Here is a 24,292-nt window from a genome sequence, read left to right as displayed (position 1 = left end):
AACTTTTAAACAGTTGCATAATTTTAATATTTACGTATTTTTTATAATATCAAGTGACGGGACGAAAAAGTGTCGTAAAAAAACTACATACTATCGAATAAAGGAAGTTATACTAAAAATATTGCTTAATATTGAAAAAATAGAAATAAAAAAATTATCTAATTATTAACTATTAATCGGTTTATAACAAACATACTCATATGTGAAATGAAACTATTTTTCCGGATTTAAATCGCGTATATTTGTTTTTTCTAACAAACCGACGTTTCAGGCCCTTTACAGGTCCCATGGTCACGGTTGACTGAGGTGGTACAGTCATAAACCAGTTCTGTCTAATATTAATGCAAACTACCGTATTTTTTCACTATAGTTACAAAAGTTATTAATTAAATACCTTATTTTTAATTTTGCAAAGAAAATATTCCAATTTACGTTTTACAAATCATTTTATTGAATGAATTTTTATTAAGTTCAATTTGTTATTAATTAATAATAGAAATTAGAATAAATTAAAACACATTAATTAGTACTGCAGTCTGTTGTCTGTTTAGGATTTTTCATCAGAGGAAACACTATTTAAATCCGGAAAAATAGTCTCAATTCCTATGTGTAACAATCGCGAAAACCTAAGAACTCGGTATTACTTACTTATATATATTACTTTATTTTAGTATGTTTGTAGGCCGTAAGCCCAAGAGAGTAGACCAGACTCGTCATGGGACCTATAGGAAGTGTTGAGCTGTTTATTGATAGACAATTATTATATACATCCAGAAACCATACGTTTTTCATTCTTACGGTTAGAGTTCTCCATCTATATAGAATTTGCAAGAGTAAGCACCACTTCTATATTTATTTCTACTTCAAAGCACCATTGCTATATTCTGAAATATCATATAAATTCCCCATCCTTGCCAAGGTAGTGCAATCATAGATACAAAAGATAAAATCTTATATAACACAAGAAAATGTTCACATAAAAAAAACAAACTCGTACCAATCAATTTACCTAATCTTTTCCTGCTTGAAATGACATTGTAATTTACCTTTTAAATAAATATTTAAACACTTCAAACATCCTCAAACTTGAAGGTCCTGGCATAACATGACATCATTAAGGTTAAGATGACATCAGGTTTACTCTTGACACTAGTTTCATGACTTGTCCATCGATTAATATCCAAGTAAAACTATTTATATTGCGATTTATTGATTGCTATTTGTGGTTTGACTTATAATGACTTCCAACCGAGGGGTCAATTCAGAACCTTACGATAGCTCAGTTGTGGATCGATTCGATATCGAACGATTTCTTTTCATTTTCATTCACAACACCCGAATCGAACGTCAAACTGTCGTATTTGAAACCTAACCCGATGACGTCACACCCGTACGATTACTCGAACTTCTCGACCGGCAAAGGCTACATGCCGTTTTTTTTAAACGACGTTATTTAGAACACAGTTATCGAATGAAAGTTACCGAACGTCCTCCTGTTTAAATCCCTTATTATTTTAAATAAAGACTGCATTTTGTTCAATTTTATTAATTTATTTTAATGCATCTTTAAGGCCTTTAAAGTCTTAAAAATTTATATATAGGGATTTTAATTTTTCTTATAATCTATTTCGCCCACTAACTTCGTAAACGCTGTTGGATAACGATATCGTATCCGAATCCGCATCAATCCGTTTTACTCGAATGCTCTGAATAGCTCGGAAAGCGCCCTTCGATTCGAGAACGATATCCAATTGAACGAATCGGTTAAAATGTCGAAGAGTTCTGAATCGGGTTGCAGATCAATAAACTCTCGGAGAACACGTAATGTGTATATCAAATTGTTCGTTTTAAACATTTTAACTGTGTGAATATGTATGAAGATGAAGGGAATCATAGATATGAAACATGCACGCCGAAGAATGTTCACAACCCTCGAAAAACCTGTGAAGTCCCCAACGGGCCAGCATAGTGGACTGAGAGCTTTCATTCCGGCAATCTCAGATCATCTTAGTACCACTAGAGCTCCTTGTAGAAGAGTTTGACCAGGGAATTAGTGCCACCTTACCTGTTTCTGCCGTCAAATAGTAATGTCAGCATTATTGTGTTCCGGTTTTGAAGGGCGCTGGTGGAATTACAGAAACATGGGACTTGTTAGCTTATGTCTCAGGGTGTCGGGTGAAAAGTCGCTCAGATTTTTGCGATTTAAAGCTGTGAGTGGCACTGCGACTGTTATGGACAGGCGTGTAGCCGGAACACAGTAACGGTGACATTACTGCTTGGCGGCAGAAATAGGCAAGGTGGTAGTACTTCACAAGAAGATCAACTGTTACTAAGAGGCGTAATTGGTGTGATTGTCTGACACTTTATTATTATTAATGTTTACCACACTTTACATGTTTTCCAAGGGTTGTGAACTTTTTTCGACTTGCAGGTTTGATCACGATGATAAACAATAGCAATCGACAATAAACAATATATATATCCATAAAACGCTGCAATCTAAGTCCAAAAGTGTATTATGAATTAATTTGCTATTACTTTTAAGTATGATCTCATGGAATTAGTTTTTTATATATTTGGAAATCGATTCGTGACTTATAATTAACACGAGAAAAAAGAAGACGCAAAAAATTGTTTATTTCAACTAAACACCAAATAACTTTTTTATGAAAAAAAAAAACCTTCCTCAAAAGTTCGTGGAATTACATATATTTGCCAAGTTTTATTGAAATCTGCTACCGGAAAGTGCGCGAAACCGGATTCATCCCCTAGTTTGCCACCCTTATAGGTGGAATATTTTCTTCAAATTTAATGGGATCAATACTGAGGTACCCTCTTTTAAATAAAATAATTACAAAATCCGTTCCGTTCTGACAATTGAGAATACGTCCACTTTTTTTGAAGTCAGTTAAAAATAAGCCTTATTGGTACTATAGTAACGGACCGTTCCCGCAGTGGCATCCTATTCATCGCAGGAATGATTTCTTGCCGGATCTTATTTATTAGCGAACGTTACAGGATCATAAACGTGGTGTTCTTGTGAACGTATTGAAGAACGTTCGTTAAGAAATAAGATCCTGCAAAAAAACCGTTTCAAAAAGGAATGAACGAGATGGCGCGCGTCGGCATATAAATACTTACGGCAAACCTGGATGAGATTAGCACGGGATCGTGGGAAGTAGCACAGAAAATTGGAGGTCTATACCCAGCAGTGGGTGAAATCAGGCGGGAAGTTTTTATGATGATAACTGTTGTCATCTGAACTGGCCTCAATAATGAACTCCCTCCTTGTCCGGACGATTACCATGCTTATCTGCCACGAAAAGACCCCGGTTTGGATTCCCAGGCCGGGAGAAATATTTGTATGACCGACATATGATGATGAGTTTGTCTATGTGTGTGATGTCCACGACGCCTGCGATACAGGAGTCCCTAGTGAAGGTCTATCAGTGTGTTAAAAATAAATAAGAAAATTAAAAATTAAAAAACGACAAAGCAATTACTTTTTTTTATGATACCAAGTCGTGCTACTGGTGTTAAGCGACACGCCTGTCCATTGCAGTTACAGTACCACTCAGAGCTTTAAATCACAAAGATCTTAGGAGTCTTTCACTATGCACCAAAACTAACTCGGACGTCTTAATCATGAGTGTCCCTTGGAGAAATGTTTTGCACACATGCGTAAACTACATTTAATAGTTTATTGCCTACCTGCGAAACTATTTATTATTGTTGTGTTGATAGATATTATTATTAGACGTTGAAAGCAATTTACCTCGTCGCCTCATCGACCGCTTTCGCTTATTTTAGATTCACACCTAGGAAAATTCTAATCTCCATAACGTTTAGGGCCTATGCAGACGATGGTTGAAGTCTTAGATAATAAATGTGAGAATATTTGATGACATCGGTGACACAGTGGTTGGCGCTATAAACGCTTTATGCGAAACTCCTGTTGATTCCCAAGTGGAGTAATGTAACGGACTTATCGTAATTGGTTATGGTCTGGGTGCTCTGGATTCCACACCCGGTGTAAATTTTAATCCTTTGGTGCTCTTAGTATATACAATTTCCTAGTTTGGTCCAGGTAATTAATTAGTATGATTGCTGCCGCATTATTGTTTTTAGTATGTGAAGTAAACATCGGTTCATTTCTTTAAAATCACCATTATATAACATTTACTAATAAAAAAAAACCCTCATTAACTAAAGATAAAAAAAATATATATGTAATATAATGTCATTTCTTTGCATGATGGTATTGTTAATTGTATGATAATTTTTTTTTATTAGAAAACACTCAACCTAAATGAGAGCACATACTTGTAGGTTCAGCCATGTAAAAGACGCATCTGTACTTTTTTTTAATAATAGCAAGTGACGCCACACGCCTGCCCATAACAGTTGCAGTGTTACTCAGAGCTTTAAATGATAAAGATCTGGGGGCACCGCCACTGCGCCCGTCACCCTGAGACGTAAGTTGACAAGTCTCATGTGCCTGTAATTTCACCAGCACCCTTACCCTTCACAACCGGAACACAGTAATGTGACCATTACTGCTTAGTGGTAGAAATAGGTAAGGTGGCAGTACTTCCCTGGACGAGCTCTTGTACAAAGAGCTCCACTGCGATTAAAACTTTCTATACCGATATTACTCTAAAGGGCACAAGAAATGAATTCCTTGACAAACTTATGCCTCAGGCAGATGAGGAGAATATGGAGGAGGTAAAGGCAATGAAGCTAAGTAAAACTGTTCTACAGTTCTTCTGGCCATGAACAATAAATTCAAATACATGATTCCGGGTACTAGTGAAATTACAGACGAATGGGACTTGTCAATCTTATGTCTCAGCGTGACGGGCGCAGTGGCGGTGCTTCTCAGACCTTTGCGCTTTAAAGCTCTGAGTGATACTGCAACTGTTATGGACAGACGTGTCTCTTACCACTAGGCGCAAGACTTGTTCGTCCTGTCATTTGGGATCATTAAAAAAAATCAGTAAACTTTACATTCACCTAAATTAAGTTTTTCAACGCAATATATAACTTGTACAACTAAGACACGTTTTTTTATTAATCGGAAAGCTAATTTCTGGGCGCAAGGTTCCTCAAATCTGTGGTACTCATTCCTGTCCACAGCCAATCATGTCCAAGCCTCAGGCACCTCCGGATTGACGTCATCTCTCCAATAATATATTACTATTATTCTTCTTATTGGCTTATGTTTATTGGAGTAAATGCCATCCATCTCTATTCAGCAGTCTAATTTTGAGTTCCCGTTACGACACTTTCCATTGAGCTTCCCTTCTGCTGATAAGAAAACTATCGTGATGTAATTAGATGCCCAAACATCTTGTCCGTTTGGTTCTCTGTTGTCTTTAATAAACTACTCTTGTCCTGCACTATTTTTAACACCTCTTAATTATCGAGTTCTTAGGTTTTCGCGATTGTTACACATAGGAAATGAAACTATTTTTCCGGATTTAAATCGCGTATATTTGTTTTTTCAAACAAACCGACGTTTCGGGCCCTTTACAGGTCCCATGGTCTGTAAAGGGCCCGAAACAACCGAGTCAACCGTGACCATGGGACCTGTAAAGGGCCCGAAACGTCGGTTTGTTTGAAAAAACAAATATACGCGATTTAAATCCGGAAAAATAGTTTCATTACCTCTTAATTAGTTTTTAGTTCTGTCCAATATCATATCCTATTATTACGTAAAGAAAAATTCCAATGTACTCGGTTTCCTACATCTGCATAGGCCCTTATCCCGGACGGTAATTTACTGTATGTAGTTTAACGAGTTTTCTTCACAATCAGACATTGTTAATGATACTGTTCAGTACTTTATGACGTTGTGCTTCGTTTAGAGAAAATCTTATAATCGATCGAAAGCAAGCTTTACAAGTTTAAGTTTTTGCTTACCACAGCGGAGCACGGGCTTGACAGTATGTTAGTTATCATTCATGAAGTTCCTAAAAGAGAATTGTACAAGGCAATTCTCACGTTGATCACGACTAACCGAGCGTGACGATAATGGGAAAACCTATTGCTTTGGAGACGCCTGTTGTTTCGCTGTTGCATATTGACAAATTTTGTAACTTTATAATTTTTGTTTTGCTATATTTCACGATTTTTTTTACTGTGCCACGCAGAGCTTTAAATGTAAAGAGAGATTTAGATATAGGTTGACAAGTCTCATGGGCCTGTAATGTGCCTTTACCTTTCAAAACCGTAACACAGTAATGCACACATTGCTATTTGGCGGCAGAAATAGGTAAGGTGGCAGTAGGTACTACCCTAGACGAACTCTTTCACAAGGAGCTCTACTGCTAGTATAAATTCTTCATCATGATCAGCAAAATTGTGACGTTTTCCTGGAAGGGCACACGTAATGTATGGACCAGAGGTGAATTTAGATGTCATTGTAAATGCGATAAATGCTAAATGTTAACGTCAAGTATTAAGTACTAGAAAGGAACGAAATACGTCACCAACTACAAAAACTACGTTACGCAGGCCAATTTACAACTCATTGCAAGATAATAAAGTCTTAATAAAGACTGTATTTATTACTTAATAATGACGAATTTCGTAAATCACAAGACAAGACGGAAAGTGCCGGTTACAAAACTGAAATGCCAAAAAGCCAGCTTCGACGGTTATCGTATCAACGGGGTCAAGGATTACATTTTGACTGGGAGGGAATGAACTGATTTGACAGGAACTGTAGGTAGTACAATAATAATAAACTTCTTAAAGTCCGAATTTGGAGATTACGGTTGTTTTGAATATTGTTTACTTAAGAAGATTTTGAAATCAAAGGGTATTAATGGTAAAGAAAAGTTAAGTTTATTTGTATCGAAATTTGAGACAAATGTATATTGGTGAAGCATTGCAACGGTGACAAGAAAAGATACAAAAGGGCCACTACAATACAAAAGATAAAATTTCACTGAATATTGTTCTCATAGTGTCTTTATAGAGATTCAAATGCGACTGGCATTGATGAAGCTTATCAAACACAAAAAATCTTATGTGAACAAATGACAACAAACTTAAAACCTGAAATCATCATGTTGATTGTACTCTACTACTCATTCATAACGATATCTATTCACGACCTCTTTGATCGAGTGGTTTTTTTATTTAATAATAAATAAATATAAATAATAAATAACGCACACACTCAACATAGCCCCGCACTAGGGAAACCCTGTGTCGCGGGTGCCATGGACACACACATAGACAACCACAAATTACACCCAAACTCACGAGAGAAATAAATGTAAGCCATACAAACATTTCTCCCGGCCCGGGAATCGATTCTGGGACCTCTGCGTGGCAGTCCGGCATGGTAACCGTTTGGCCACGGAGGCAGTTGAATCATGTTGTCATCATCATTGAGGACTCGAGTTCGATTCTCAACCGGGTCAATATTGAAAACTCACTTTTCTACATGGTCTCGAGTTTGAGTGTTTGTAGTACTGTCGTTGTTTTCTATTTCCATAGCACAAGTGCTTTACTTACTTAGTTTGGGATAAGAGCAATGTTTATGATGTTGTCTAATATTTAATTTATTTAATTTTATTCTATTCCTTGTGAAAATGAGTAAGAAACTCTGGGGGTTGCCCTATGTACACAAACATTATTGAAATAACCTGCAAGATCTGTGTTAACCGGGAGATCCGGTATTTTGGTATAAGTCTTATCTTTTATGGTATTAGTTAACAAACCTGTTTCTTCTTTTTCAGAGTTTCCTAGCAGCAAACGCAAAATGCTGGTGGGTGGGTGCGCTAGCTGCGGCGACTGCCGAGCTTCGATACGCTGGCTACGTGGCCCCAGGGGTTCTGCTCGTGGCTGGGGCCCCCCGCGCACTCGAAATTGTCCGGGGGGCGTATTCCAGATCCGTGCTTAAGCCTCCTCCCACGTACCTAATTTGTGGTTTGGGTAAGTAATAGTAATATTGTATCACTCTTGGAAGAAAGAAAGTGACAAGTAGCAAATTAAAATTCCGAATAAAAATGAGTTTTGTAGGATTTTCTGATAAAAGTAATAGGTAATATATATTTTTCATATTAAGTAGTAGCCTAGTGTAGCCGTGGTAGCCTAATGCCTACTGCGTCTCAAGCAAAAGGTCGTGGGTTCAAGTCCGGCCTTGCATCTCGGAATTTATGTGCGAAATTTAATATGAAATTTATCATGACCTTTTCGGTGAAGGACAACATCGTGATGAAACCTGCACGTTGAAGAAGGTTCACAACCCTCGGAAAACGTGTAAAATTCCCAACCCTCATTGGGCCAGCGTGACGACTATGTCCCAGACCCTCGTCTGAAAGGAGACCCGTGCCCAGCAGTACGTACGCAGCAGTACGGACGTGTAAAAGGGTTAATGATGATATTAAGTAGTTTGTTTATGTTAAATATTAAGACATATTATAATACGGAAATTTTCATAGTATTTTAGATGGCCATTTAAAAAAGAAACCTTTATTTTCTTTTTTAACTTTAGAAAAATAGTTATTTGTTATGTGAGGCTGCAAAGTTGTTATTTGACGTGAGTTTGTGAGAGCTTGTATTGAAACAAGCGAAGGAAGCTAAGATAGATTCCTGTGCGTAGCGAGGGTTTCAAGGCACGAGACGCTAAACAACTTTGCTGCCGAGCGAAACACACAACTTTTCACCTCACTAAAGCGAGGAAAATGGTAGATGAAAGAACAGTTGAACATCAGTTTCTTTTAATTAAAAGAAAAAGTTATCTTCGGATGCGTTCTGAATTTACACCTCATCAATATCTTATCTTATCTTATCTTATGTAGGCCATACAACTATTTCTCCAGGCCCGGGAATCGAATTTGGGACCTCTGCGTGGCAGTCCGGCGTGGCAACCGTTCGGCCACGGAGGCAGTTTACTTTGGTATATTATAAATAATTAACATTATCAAGTATAGATGCAATGTTTTTGAAAAACAACCAACTCTAAACGTTCTGATCCCAAATGTTCTGGTATGTGGTTAGTGATGAATTTTTTTAGCGTACCTCTAAATACGTCCATGAGTGTAGAATACTAATGCAACCTAGTTTATTACTTTAGTTCACAAGATTTGCCAATGAGGCGTTAAACAATATGCGCCCTGGCAACGTACGTCCGCTTATATGAGAATAAGACACATTCATACGTCGGAAGACATTTTTCTGCAACACCTCGATTTCTAACGATGAAAGTTGTAATGTAGGTACGCTCTTTAATGCATGAAAGCCATACTCGTACACGGTGTCAGCGTTCACGGATTTTCTGAATCTATTTAGGCCAAAGATGTCTCAACCAAGATCAGTATGCGAATGAATTCTCAGTAGCCTACCAAATATACTCATGGACATATTTAGAAGACCATACAAAATATTTCTCCCGGCCCGGGAATCGTACCTGGGACCTCTGCGTGGCAGTCCGGTATGGTAACCATTCGGCCACGGAGGCAGTTAAATTGGATTATGGTGTCAACGTTCATAATCAAAAGACGACTAGAGTCATTCTTTTTTCAAATTTACTGTTCTTCCAAATCGTATAAAAAATGTTGAGAAAAAATAGACATGGAAGTAAAAAACATGATATTCGATAAAAATAAATATTGCAGATAAAAGTTATTTACATAGCACGATTCACAAATTCAAATTCTACGTCGTGAGGTAAATTATTCATTTGGATCGTCATTGTAAGTTACCTTTATTAGTATAGTAATGACAAAAACAGTGGCCTGTATACAGTCGATGATAGATACCTTACCATTTGGTTCTGATTAGATAAGCGTGAAGAAAAGTGTTAAACAAAGTTAACCTTTAACTGTGAACTGTTAAATTCATTTTCATATGATTTCCTAATTGCGTCATTAGTGAATGATGTTTTAAGAAACTTTTTAAGCCAATTTCGATACCTCCAATGAACACTATGTCAACTTATTTCTTGGACCTGTTCTGTTTTTACTTTGTTTTTTGTTTCTTTATTTATTTATTTTTTCACAAAATCAGTATTTTGTTTTTTTTTTCATAACAGAGAATGACTGATGATGTGAATTTGATCTTTAACGTATAAGCTGGAATATACAAAAAGTCTTTTAGAACCAAAAGGTCGGCTAGAAGATCAAGTACCTTAGGGCGTCGACTGTACTTTTAACTATCCAAAACCGTCAATTTAATTATTTAAAGAAACATCATACATCCCACTGTACTTGTAGTTACTCCTACGTATCGCTTTCAATTCAACTCAAGCGCAGGCTTGCCAAGGACGTTCGTTAGCTTATCCTGTTTGTAATACTCATTAATATATTAACTATTATGTGACAGTTATAGTCAGTGCACGTTACAATTGATTTTAAATAGATAGGTTTGTTATCACAAGATAATAATATGTCATTGTCATAAAATAAGGCGGTAGTTCTTATGATTTTATGTCATGTGTTTTAAGGTAGTTGGTTTAAATTATACACCGTGGTGACAAATAAAATTTAATATTATTGTATAGCTTTTTAGCCGATCATTCAAAATTGTCTCAATGTGGTGTAAAACGCTTCTGCAAGATTACGTTTTCAGTAAATGTGATATGTTAGAAGAATAACGACAAAATAACGAAAAAATACTATTACCATATATTAAGCTTGTCTCCCACTGTCCTACATATATTTACATTTCGTCGCCTTAGTTCCTCAAACTCGTATCTTACAGCACAAAGTTACTGAAATGCTGGAAATGGAGTGCATATACACATTTGCTTTGCACACACACTGGCTTTTACCTATTCTTAAAGTAATGTATCCAAATTAACAACATCCTTGATATGAAATTAAAAAAAACAATGGAAAGTTTTGTCATCTTCTGAATAATCACTCTTTGTAAGATACGAGTTTGAAAAAGTAAGACATCGATTTGCTATGCCCTTACAGGGTGTCCCGTGTATGTACCTACTATAATTTTAAGCTTATTCACCAGTACCGTACATGTGAATTGCAATAAACAATACATTCTTTCGTGTCCTCCACTTGCAAGAGCATAACAATAGTAAATAACACAACAAAAATAAGTTGTTCAGATCAGACCCAAAAACTAAAATGTTATGTAATAATTTATTTATGTTTCTTTACCTTCTGAAGATCGCTCATTCTGTACAATTTAGGCTATCATTGTTTGTAGCCCATTCATGTGGCTTATTACTTGTTACTTAAAAATCAGAAAAACCATGAGATAAACAGGCGTATTTAAGAATACACGCTTGTTTATGCTTATAATTTTATTTATTTAAGGCCAATCTGAATTTAGTTGAGATTTGTATGCCGAGGTCAACCTTTCCCTCCATAAATTATATCATTCTTCTCGTAACATCTATACTTTCCATAACAAATTCGATACAATTTTAAAGCAATACACAAAAGTATGTGTATTTTAACCCAGTTAGTTATTTTAACCGAACGTACAAACTTATCTCGTTCAGATACAATTGCGCTCACGTTTCCGCCCACCGGCACCGCTCGCAGCAACCTTGCAAGGACGACCATTGTCCTAGTCTCTTTGTAATACCGCTTCATGCATTTACATAATTCATTGTTTTATATACGAGAAGACGCATCTGTGCTAATAAGAGTGATTTATTGTTGTTTTTCTTTAGACCCTCATATTAATTGTAGATTTAATTTAAAATGATCATGCTTTATTTTAAATTAATTTGTATAAAAGTGTGCTAATAGAGGCAGCTACACTATATGATTCGTTGTAGCCGTCGTAAAAAAGTCCGTCAAAATTTTCGGGAGTCATTTAAAAAACACTGTACATAGATGTCATCGATAGCAAACGGTTGTACATTTGAATTTATAGCTGCGTAAAAAGGCGCGAGAAATACTATCACGTAATAAAGTGTTTTTATGTTGTTTATAGTTATAATAAATCACAAATACAAAGGTGATTAGAAAGACAATTACGAACAACAAATATACTCTAGGTATAAAATAATAACGTATTATCATATCATAACGAAATTATGACTAGGTGAAGTTGAAACATAAGAAGATGTATAACTATTTTTTAGGTTTTAAAATCGAGTACATTGACTCAGTCTGGGGTGACCATTAGATCTATAAAGAGTCAAATAAAGTAAAAAAAAAAAAAAAAACAAAACATGCGATATTTGTTCCCAAAAAATAGTCTAACTCAATATACACATATATAATAAGACGTGATCTCTTACTTTCAAGACACAAGCTTGACCTGAAAGTCACTTATTACTTACGTAGTTACGTTACTTTTTAACTATAAAGATATGAAGATAAACTTCTTGTCTTGTAAGGTTAAAGTGATCAGTTAGTTTATAAGCGAACGTGTACCATCATTTGCTGCAGGTGAATTTGTGAGTAAAGGTGTTCGTATTGCAATTATAACTTCTCACTTACTTGATACGTTATTTAATATGCGTGATGGAGAAGCAGAAAAAAAACGGAACTATAATAAGCATTATACGAAATTTGAATTCAAATTTAGAATTCAAAAGTTCGTAGAAAACAATTTCTGCAATACCAGTCAGCTATTGAAGTCTATTTTTGGTCATTCAACTTTCCAGAGTTTCTTCAAATTGCCATACTGATGCTTTGGAAAAATAGTGCTATCTCGCAAAGGAAAAAGCTGTTACCCATCTTTCGGAATTATCCCTGTCACTTACTGAGACACTTACCGAATTGATGTAAATCCCATTGCTCGAGACAAGTCTCTTGTAACGGAAGAATTTGGACCAAATTCTATTAAACTTACTTGTTGGTTTTTGAACAGGAACCTTTCTTCGTTATGCAGGTTTCATGACATTTTCTTTCGCCATTAGCAAATTCAAATTCCATCTTGAAAGGGTAAAGCCAGTGGACTGCCGGAGATGACGAGTGGCGTCTTTCTTAACAGTCGTAGCAGCTAGAACACCAGCGCCATGGACAATTTATGCTAAACCTGCTGGTTTTTCTTTTCCAATGTCATGCTTTCAAAACAACCTGGTTTAATTACTTCTATATAAATTTGTTTAGTACTGCCTATTAATATTTCCGATTTTTAAGTAATTTGTTTGTATAATCATAGTGTCTTCGAGTAGGGTGCGTTGCCAGCGATGACCTAGGCTCTGAGACGTGGTCACTTACTATGGGCCTCATAAAAAAGCTCAAAGTCGTTCAAAGAGTTAAGGAGCGAGCTATGCTCTGTATTTCTCTACGTGATCGCATCAGAAATGAGGAGATCCGTAGAAGAACGAAAGTCACCGACATAGCTCAAAGGATTAGCAAGATGGGTGGGGTACATAGCTCGTAGAACTGACGGCTGTTGGGGCAGAAAGGTAAGGACCACTCCAGTGGGACGGCTCCCTACTAGATGGATGGATGATCTAGTAAAGGCGGCGGGTCTGGCAATCTTTGGGGGAGACCTATGTTCAGAAGTGGACGTTTTCCGGCTGATATGATGATGATGAATCATCATAGTATTAGTTCTAGTGAATATGTCCCCATGAAAGCTAATAAAGGTTTTTATCTATCTGTGGTTATGGCCGCTGATGGAAATCCAACCCTGGTTCCTCCATATAAGCTATCATTGCTTATTTGCAGAAACAAGGGTAAAGAAACCAGTATGGTAACCTGTCACAAACTCGAAATTTTTTTGTCCGAAATAACGTTTCTTAGAATTTTCTTCTTTATTTATTTATGTATTTTTTTTGTATTCAGGTTACAAAGAAACATAAATACGTACCTTATAGACTAACATATATAATAATTCAATGCTATATAAGAAACACACATATAATATATACCTTAAGGAATAACATACATAAAATATAATAAAACACTATTTCTAACTAATCTACACAAATTGCATTTGTCGGCGACGTTGCACCGTAAACCGAATTATAACGAAACAGTTGTTCTTTCACGATATGTTGAATGTTTATCGCAAAGACACGATTAGATTTGGTTAGGTTAGTTAGGTTTAAAAGAAAATTCATAACCTCGAAAGTAATTTTGAGAGGAAAATGTTCCTTTTTCTTTTAAAAAAAGGTTTAAAAAAAAAAACATTTTCCTCTCAAAATTACTTTCGAGGTTATGAAATTTCGACCAAACGTTATTTCTGGAAAATGTCATTTCCGACTACTGATAGGTAACCAGACAATATCCTTGTCACATCTGTGCTAGTTGTCTCTCTCTTCTATGTAGATTTCGTGCCAAATATTCATTGAAAATAGTAGAACTGTCTACCCTGAACGTAAAAGTTGGTAGTATCCAGACTTAAAATACGGCTTCGACAAAGGTAAATTTACAGACGAATGCCGTTTCAAATGCGAGAAAATTTAGTGCACGATTTTAGTTTTATATGCGGGTGAATGTTTTGGTGCAAAAGTTTTATTTTTGCAATGGTTTTAAGGAAATAAATGGGTTGGGTACGGTTATAGCTCGAGCTTTAGAGGTTAGAGTTGTTACTTACGGTTCTGGTTTATGAAAATGTTCGTTTCTTGGAATGGTAATATAAACAGGTTTTTTGGCAATTCATTATAGGTATAGAGGATTGTAGCTTCGGCACTAGGCACAACGTTGGCATCTGTTTTTATTTGTGTTAATTATGTTTTAGTGTAATAAATCGAAGTAAAATTAAAAATAAAAACTTATAGAAAGGCCACGGCAAAGAGTACGGTCCGAAATGTCACAGGTGTCCGAAATGTCATTTTATCTCTAGGTGCACAACTGGTACTTGTATTTTCTCAGGTCCGAATCGGACTTTGTGCACAAGGGACATTCGAAGTGGGTCTGAATTTTCTAGATGTGTATAATTTCGGATTCGGAACGAATAAGCGGTAAGGGTATAAAAAAAAATATTTTATTTACGTACTCTTGGGAGCGCGGACTGTAGTAGTGATGTTGAATTTAAAGATGACTTGTACTGATTTAAATATTTTAATAAATACGGAGCACACACATTACATGGTACAAGGTGTAGAAGACGTGGGTTACCATATTCTAACAAGATTAATTATGACCATTTTTGTGTTGCCAACACGTACAACAATATTCATTCATAAACATGTGAAAGTGTTGCTACCAATACTAATTTCACGTGTTGCCACCCTTGAAGGTTAAATATATAATTTAAATACACTTAATGCGACAATAATTTCAATTACTAAATAATTAATCAATTTTCTTAAAAACAAGACCAAAATTGTTACACTATTACTTCGGAAAGAAATTTGTAAATGTACTTAGTGTATTTATACCTTATAAGGGTTCTGAAAATAAACAAGTTTTGCATAAAGGTCCCTTGTTTGTTTTTAAAGAGAGTTGTTGGAGATAGTTTCTTTTTAAGGACGAATTGCTCAGCGGTTTAACGACACGTCGCGCCCGTGTTGCCCCGTCAGTCGCCATCAAGCGCTTCTCGACGATGGATGTGTATCAAATATTTTCCGCCTATTCCTATTTTATTCATATTCATTTATAGCGCGATGCGAGACTCGCCTTAATAAGACTATGAACACATGAAAATATATCTTCCACATAAGTAACATTAAAAGATATTTTGTCGATGGACAGTTTCTCATGTAAGTTTCTTTTATTTTAGGTTAAATTAAAATTGCTTATTAGTCTTGTAAAAAGGCTAGATTGTAATTAGTTATAAAATTTTGTTTTACTTTATAACAAATTGAAAAAATTAGAGCTAAAACGATGTTTGATTTCAACAAAGCTGCTCGAACGGAAGCACAACGTCTTTTTCTATTTAAAGCGTTTTCAAACCACTTCAAACTGATTCCTAGATATGGTGACTCCTTCAGCAAACTAACTATTCATTAAACACAAAACCTCTGTCCGCCAAATGGACACCATGATTTACACTCAATCAACAGCTTGAGCGATCGCAGCGGGTGCTAACAGGTAGTGTTTTGCATTATTCGAGCATCGAACCTGGATGCAGGTTTGTTGTTAATTTATTCAATGGATAATGGACCGGCTAGAATAAATGTTTCGACTAGATAAGTTGAAGTTATTTACCGACAGACAGACAGTATTGAAAGTGAAGAAATTTGTTACAATGTTTAAGGGTGTTGGCAGCATTGTATATCAAAAACTTTATATAAAATATTATTGCTCACTTTCCGCTAACTAAAGAAACAACAAATGTTTTGGAAAGAAAACAAACAGGTGTTTTGTCTCTTTTTTTAACTTGTTTCTGTCTTTGATATAATCTCAATACGGAGTATCAAAAAACTGACCTCAAAAGTTCGTGGAATTACATCTATTTGCCAAGTTTTATTGAAATCGGTTACCGGAAAGTAAGCGAAACCGGATTCATCCCCTAGTTTGCCAATCAGAAAGATGGAATATTTTCTTAAAATTTAAATGAGACCACTACTGAGGTACCCTCTTTCCAATAAAAAAAGAATCATTAAAATCGGTTCACAAATTTTATTTTATCGCGCAACATATATACAAAAAAAAACAATCAAATTGAGAACCTCCTCCTTTTTTGAAGTCAGTTAAATATACAATTTGTAAATGAACAAATACTTTAGTTATTGCAGTTTACAATTTGGGCCAGCCTTTGAAAGATAAGTTTAAAGAAACTAACATTCTTATAGTCTATGGTTCTTCCAGGGAAGTACTGCCACCTTACCTATTTATGCCGCCAAGCAGTAAATTGAGCATTACGGTTTTGAAGGGTAAGGGTGCTGGTGAAATGATGAGCACATGGGACTTGTCAACTTATGTATCAGGGTGACAGACGCAGTGGCAGTGCTCTCAGATCGTTTTAAGAAAGATCTGAGTGGCATTGCAATGTGAATCGGCGTGATGCTTACATCCAGCAGAATGAGTAAATGAGGCGTGTGTCGCGACAATGAAGTAAACAGATTTACAACTAAATGGGTGGAGAGAAATCACAATCCAGCTGGTCAAGGTGTAAACGTCTATCAAGTCAAAGGAACCAGTTCACGCGACACCATCTAAATCATAGAGAAATATTATGCGTAATTGCAGGGTCGGCCTGGTTTATGAAAACGGAAAGGTGTGTTTGGTACCTCGTAAACATCGGGTGTTGATTTATGAGGTTACACCAGATCAATACACTCATCAATATGAATCTATTAATACGACGATCTTTTATAAAATTGCGACAAAAAACAGGTTTTCATATGACACTATTTTTCTCGGATCTAATTTAATTTTTTCAAACAAACCAACGTTTTGAACAGTCAGCCGTGATCATGGAACCTGTAAGGGACCCGATATATACGCAATTCAGATCCAAAAACAGGAATAGTTTTGAAAGAGTTCTAACCCTAACAACCGTGATCAGGATCACGGCAGTAAAACAGGAAACTTCCAGTCCACAAATTTATTTAACGTGCAGTAAAAGTAGAAAAACATGGTAAATGTAGAAAAACAGTACATTAATAAGAAAAACACTCCCTAACTTTAACTTACCCCTTATCGGGTTGTATAATGTTGAATTTCAGATAGACTGTTATTCGCTTATTATGGTCGATACATGATTTACATTGATTGTATTATGATTAAACTTGAAAAGAATAAAAAAAAATAGACAATTTGACCGTCGAAAGAAATAAAACCAGAATGCGAAGGAAAATGGAACAATTCAAAATTTAAATATGAGTAGAAGAAGAAAAAACAATACAATACGAATGGAGAGAGGCGATACAAAAAGGTGGGATGACAGCGTAAGGAGGTCACACCGTCACAGTTTCTTTTCCTATGTGCAACAATCGCCGAAAACCTATGAGCTTGTGATATATTTGAGTGCACTAATAGTAAAGTGCCAGGTACTGTGGCGATGTGACCTCCTTACGCCGTCATCCCGCCATTTTATTATCTTTTCTCTGGTTCCTGGCCACTTGTTTTCAAATTTTGAATCGTTCCTTCATTCCTTTGCCTCGCCATTCTCATTTTGTTTCGCTCCGTCGTCACTGCCTGCTCAATCGCGATAGCGAGCAGTCCGGCTGTAATATTCAATTGCGTCTAATTGTAATCCTTTTACCAGTTCTCAACCTAATCATGTGCTAATTTTAATGTTAATACCAATCTTTAATTCTGTACAACTCGGCCCTTTTGGAGTAAGTGTCTACTTTATGATCATCCAGAAGCATATCCGTATGTAATTATACGTTAGGGAGTGTTTTATAGTATTGAACCAGTGTATATTATGTATTGTAGTACCTTTTCCTGTTACAGCCTTTCCTTTCCTCTCTTTTCCTTCAAACTATCCAATACATTTTTGTGGCCCGAAGTATCCTATTATTGCCGTAATCCTGGTCACGGCACATTAGTGGTTTACAACCTATTTAATACTAATTACACGAATAACGTGGTCTTAAACTAGGGAATTCCCTGTACTTTATATACCAGAGCAACGGAATCAACACCCGGGAACTACAAAAATAAATGTAAGATCTATTGCGTCTACTTTAGGATTCTTTTCATTTGAACTTGTATTATAGGTACTTAGATATGTTTATAGTGTACTTGTAAATGTCACCAGCAGATGTTAAAAATTTCTATTCTGTGCTACTGAACACATCACTATCATTAATTCAATTTAGGGATTCTACAAAAGCTAGGGCTTCGGAGAACGGTGCCTGCCTAAAGGCCAGCACAAGCCAGCGGATGGCAAGGCAGACGACATTAAATTAATCGATATATATATTCTTTATTGCACCAAAAAAAACAAACAACAAGAAAAAATCTGTGAACAAAAGTGAGCAAAGGTGGACTTATCTCTAAAAGAGATCTCTTCCAGTCAACCTATGGTGGTGAGAGCGTAAGTTGTAAGCGGGCAACAGCGTGCAAGATAGAGAGGGTGAAATACTATAAACTATCGAAAAAATTTGTATAAATACCGATACACACATAAGTATTATAAATAAATACAATAAATAACGTATAATAAATAGCAACATCATAATATATATAGATATATATAAATATATAATAATAAAAAAATAATAATAATTAAGAAACAATAAGATGATTACGAAGAAAGTTCTGCAAGAAAGTGCGCTTTCAAACTTTTCTTGAAAGAAGCAATCGACGGGCTCGCCTGGATGTGGGAAGGGAGTTTATTCCACAACTGCACTGCACGACAAGAAAAGGAGTTAAAAAAGAAATTAGTATTGCAGCTGGGTTGAACGAGCGTCTTAGTGATGCAGGGACGTCTAGAGCGGGTGGGAGGGGGCAGCAGCTGGAACCGGGAACGAAGGTAGGGTGGGGAGTTAGGGTCGCGAAGTATATTATAAATAGTGGACAGGATATGCACATCACGGCGAAGACGAATTGGGAGCCAATTTAACCGAGCACGAAATTCGGAAACATGATCATATTTACGGAGACCGAAAATAAACCGAATAGCCAGGTTTTGTAAGCGCTCTAATTTATTTAAAAGCTCCACGGTCACATCTAAATAACAAACGTCGGCATAGTCAAGTATGGGGAGAAGAAGAGTTTGCGCTAGCATAATTTTAGTATGAAAAGGGAGAAAATATTGGAGTCGTTTGAGGGAGTGAAATGAGTGGTGCATACGCCTGCTGACCTCATTAACATGAGAGGTCCAAGACAAGGTACAATCCATTATTATGCCTAGATTTTTGGCTTTGTCAGTATATGCAATGGACGTTCCATCATAGACCAACGCAGGTACTAAGGACCAATCAAGCTTGCATCTTATTCTGCTACTACCAACAATCATGGCCTGCGACTTAGCAGGATTAATTAAGAGGCCAAACGACTTAGCCCATGACTGGATAGCCAACAAATCGAAATTCAGTGCCGAAATTGCCTCAGAGACCTCACCTACCTTAAAGTTACGATAGAGTTGAAGATCGTCAGCATACAGATGGAAGGGAGAAGAAATTACGCGGGAAATATTATTAATAAAAATTGAAAAGAGTAAGGGAGAAAGTACGCCGCCTTGAGGTACACCAGCAGTTAAATTAGACCAGGATGACGAGCCATCATTAGTTTTCACACACTGCTGGCGACCAAAGAGATAAGAAGAGAACCAACTAAGGACAGTAGAGGAGATATTAACAGCCTGAAGAGTACCCATGAGAATGTCCAAATCAACGGAGTTAAATGCACTACTAAAATCCAACAAAGCAATAGCAGTGAGCTTCGTTTCATCCATAGCATGACGTATGTCTTCAGTAATGTTCAGTAAAGCACTAACAGTACTATGAGATGGACGAAAGCCAGACTGATATGGACATAAAAGGTTATGGGAGATGAGGTGAGAATAAAGTTGTCTATGGACAATGGACTCAAGAGCTTTAGAGAGGATAGGAAGAATAGAAATAGGACGGTATTGTGAAAGTGATGTAGGATTTGGGATTTTAGGGAGAGGTATAACAAAAGCCTTTTTCCATTGTGCTGGAAAAACATTGCGCGAGAGAGAATAATTTATGATATGAGTAACAACAGGTGCAATGTCCTCCAACACAGGTAGAATCATGTCGAGGCTCAAATTGTCACTGCCGATGGCTTTGGTGGAGATTGAGCGGACACATTTCATTACAGTTTCTTCTGAGACCATGTTAAAAGTAAAAGGGGGACAAACAGGTGGAACAAGATTAGAAAGAGAAGAAAGGGTACTGGATTTAGTAAGATGGTTAAGAATGACAGGGGGAGTCGAAAAATGAGAATTTAGGGCATTGAGATCCACGTTGCTTTGACAAACATCCATGGACTCGCCCACGCCAATAGAATGCAAAAATTTCCAGACCTGAGCCTGAGAAAGATTTTGAATGGTGGAATGAATATAACGGCGTTTAGCATCCCTACACATTCTGTTGCAGAGATTTCGTAACTTCTTATAGGCTTCGAGGTTTAATAGAGAGGGCTCACGTTTTAGACGGCACTTGGCTCTATCACGCTTCACCATAACCCTTCTAATCTCAGGCGAAAGCCAAGGAGCTGGTGCGTGTCTGACACGTACTGGACGTACTGGTGCATGAGAGTCATAAATTTTTACAAGTTCAGTATTAAGAATATCAACCTTAACGTCAATACTGTCAGACGAAAAAAGCAAAGACCAGTCAACCCGACCAATATCCTCTCTCAAACGAACAAGATCCATATGCTTAAAATTGCGCAATAGACGGACCTTTCCTTTAACTTTAGGTGGACGCACTCTGTAAGAGAGAAAAATTAAATCGTGATGTGAAAAAGGAGCATCCATCTGCCCATGCGAAAGGACCAGCTTAGGGTGAGAAACAATCATTAAGTCAATCAGGGAAGGTCTGCTGTTAGGGAAGTAATGGGTCGGTTTCAATGTCGTCAGCACTTGGAGATCAAGCGCAGACGTCAAAGCTAATAACTTATCCGAACGGTAGTTATTCTTGAGAATACAAGTATTTAGGTCGCCCATAAGAACAACATGATCAAAAAGGGGAACCAAGTCTACAAGAGTACCTTCCAAGGTGTTAAAGTAGTCTGTTTTGTCATTTGGGCTATATAAAACACCAAGCAGAATTTTTTTATGGTGGACTACTACTGAAAGAAACAGATATTCCAAAGATCCAGTATACTGTGACTGAGAACTGCAAACAACGTCAGCAGGAATGTGGCTACGTAGGTAAACACCAACACCACCACCCCCGCAGCCCGTACGGTCATTGCGAAAGAGTTTGTAGCCTGGAATGGAACAGCTAGTCGAAGGTAATGAAGGCTTCAGCCAAGTTTCCGATACGAGAATACTATCAACTACGCCGGCGCTAAAAGATGTGAGAAGATCGTTGTAGTGAGCGGGAATGCTCTGCGCGTTGATGTGCACTAGGGAAAGAAATTTGGAGTTATTGCTAAATATATTAGAAAGCTTATCTTCAAGAGGATCAGAGTCAGAAAGACTAGAATTAAGACTTTGCGCACTTTCGTAATCATCGGAAGAGCAAGAAAAATATTCATCTTCTACAATCATTGAAAAATAAATATGTAAACTTAATAAATACGTAAAATACGAAAATATTATATAGATATAAAACAAACAAACAAAAAATATTTAAAATAAAAAAATTAATAAATTAAATTAGCCAAAAGAACTCACTGCCTAGGTTGACATGTTGAGCAACTCCAAACTTACAAAAAAAAAAAAAAGAAAACTTAAAAATTAAAAATGTGACAGTATAATTACAATTTCAAATTAATAAAATAAATAAAATGAATGGAAAAACACAATTTGAATTGGAATTTGCTGTAAGTATAATGTTCCATAGCCATAAGAAAAGTGACAACAGAGAAGGCTGTATGCATTAAAGACTCTGCCTGTCTATGGGGAGCATAAAAGTAAACAAGAAAAAAGACAAAAAAAAAAAAAGTGAAATTGACATTATGTGGGTGAGATTGTTTTAACTAAAATAGGAGGTATTACAATTTTGAGTGCAAAATTATATATAATGTAAACTGAATACCCCACAATAATTTAAAAATACGAACAGAGTATAAGCCGGCAAAATTACAACGGTCACAACAAACCCGATAGATCGTCATTTTACTGCACAGTACGAAGTCACGACGAGGAATCCTTGGTGTACTGAGAAGTCAATAGTTTTAGCTCAGCCAAGGAAACAATCTTCTTACGGTTCTTATCAGGAAGAAGGACAACTATAACTCCGTCAGCTGACCAGCACCTCTTCATACCAAAGTGAGCTCGAGCTGCCACAAACACGTCCTGCCGCGGCTTTGTCAGAAACTCGGAAATCGACGTTTTGGATCCCTTTAACGCGGTTTTAGCTTTCCACACCATGGACCGTAGATGCACAGTGGTAAAACGAACCAATATAGGCCGGGCTGTGTTCCTTTTAGCACCCAATCTATGGCAAGATTCAAATGCCTCGTTACTAATGCCGGACAACTTCAATTGGTCAGATAATATGACCGAAACTTTCTTGCAAGTGTCTTCCCCAACATCCTCCTTGACTCCATGAAAAAGCAAGACCTTCCTGCGGGAGTGCATCTCAAGACGATCAAAGGAGATGTGCAGGAGCTCCACCTGGGATTTTAGCATGCCAATGGTTTTCCAAACAAAGGACTTAAAAGTGTAGAAGTCCGCTGTAAGACTCTTCACCGTTGTGTTAGCGCCGGGCTGCTGAATATTCTTCTCGAATTCGCCCATCCTGCTATTGAACAGCGAAGATAATTCATGAATACTCTTCATGAGCTGCTCTGCTGAGGCGTCCATTATACAGAAGATGGATAAAGTGAGAGAAAGTTGTGTGAGAGTTAGGAGACAGTCAACCTAAGTGCCAGTGAATTAAATTTTGAAATATATACACATTTACTATTTTTAAATAAAAAAAATTTGGGAGCAGAAAATATTTCGTGTGTTCACTTAAGCGCCTACCCACGTCATTTTGATGTAAATTTTATGCTATTACAATTGAAATAAGGTGTGAATTTCAATGCTCTAAATGCAGAGAGAAATACACCGCGATGCTCCGAGGTCGGTCTCAGAGTATTGCAAATTTATACCTTATTCTAATTAAAATATCATAAATTATACACACGTTGATAATTTTAATGCCCTCTAACTTCCCGTCTGCCGCTTTAAAATAGAAATAAATAGAGCGGTGATGCCCCCAAGCAAGAACTTTATAAATCTGCTAGTTTCAGAAGTACACATTGGTAATTATTAGTACAAAGTTGGCGTAACAATGGATACTTTATTTCCTTAACTCCGTAGCACAAAAACATAATAAATATAAACCAAATTTCACGGCAAAAGATACATTTGTTTTTAATTTCTCCTACTACTCAAGTTGCTCGACACAGAAACATAGATGACCATATAGGTAATACATTATGTATGTGCTATTGTATAAGATATAAAAGAAGAATCATTTTAATAACTAAAAAAAGAAAGCTATAAAGTAATGCTATGTTGTTATGTCTCTTTGCATTTGTACATTAAGCGTCAATTGGTTTCACGTTTTGTTTAAAACGGAGAATATGTTTTATTTTTTCTCGTGGAGAACATTTATCTCTAAGTTCTTTTTTACGTATTTATAAGCACGTTTGATAATGGCATTTTAAATTCATAACTACTTAATCTAACCATTTTGTTAGGACTGTGATTACTTTAAGTGTAATTTGCTTATAGTGGTTATAATAACCTCTCATTTCAATTTTAAAACATTTAAAAACACAAAATCGTAATATCATTGTAGTACGGAAGGTATTCTGCTAAAGCTGAAATCTATAACGTAATAATGAAGTTTATGTACATAGAAACAAACTTATAA

At 36.4% G+C, this 24,292-nt stretch overlaps 2 protein-coding genes across 2 annotated transcripts in view; one reads left to right on the top strand and one right to left on the bottom strand.

Annotated features, from left to right (window-relative positions):
• Window positions 1-11,562, top strand: part of LOC113236641 — a 229,229-nt gene extending 217,667 nt beyond the window's left edge. The window contains exons 3-4 of the mRNA XM_026472803.1: window positions 7,752-7,947; window positions 11,480-11,562. Of these exons, the coding sequence (XP_026328588.1) occupies window positions 7,752-7,947; window positions 11,480-11,562 (279 nt within the window). The remainder of the gene's footprint in view (window positions 1-7,751; window positions 7,948-11,479) is intronic.
• A 10,998-nt stretch (window positions 11,563-22,560) lies between these two features.
• Window positions 22,561-23,232, bottom strand: LOC113236640. Its single transcript, XM_026472801.1, has one exon. The coding sequence runs from the start codon at window positions 23,230-23,232 to the stop codon at window positions 22,561-22,563; it is 672 nt and encodes a 223-aa protein (XP_026328586.1).
• Between the last annotated feature and the right edge of the window lie 1,060 nt (window positions 23,233-24,292).

This window comes from Hyposmocoma kahamanoa, unplaced genomic scaffold (genome assembly GCF_003589595.1).
Source record: "Hyposmocoma kahamanoa isolate Upper Pololo Valley unplaced genomic scaffold, ASM358959v1 92, whole genome shotgun sequence".
Lineage (NCBI taxonomy): Eukaryota > Metazoa > Arthropoda > Insecta > Lepidoptera > Cosmopterigidae > Hyposmocoma > Hyposmocoma kahamanoa.
This window is presented reverse-complemented; position numbering and strand designations above follow the sequence as displayed.

Excerpts from the sequence above, each read along its gene's own strand:
- LOC113236640 (XM_026472801.1), bottom strand. The coding sequence starts at position 23,232 with ATGGACGCCTCAGCAGAGCAGCTCATGAAGAGTATTCATGAATTATCT.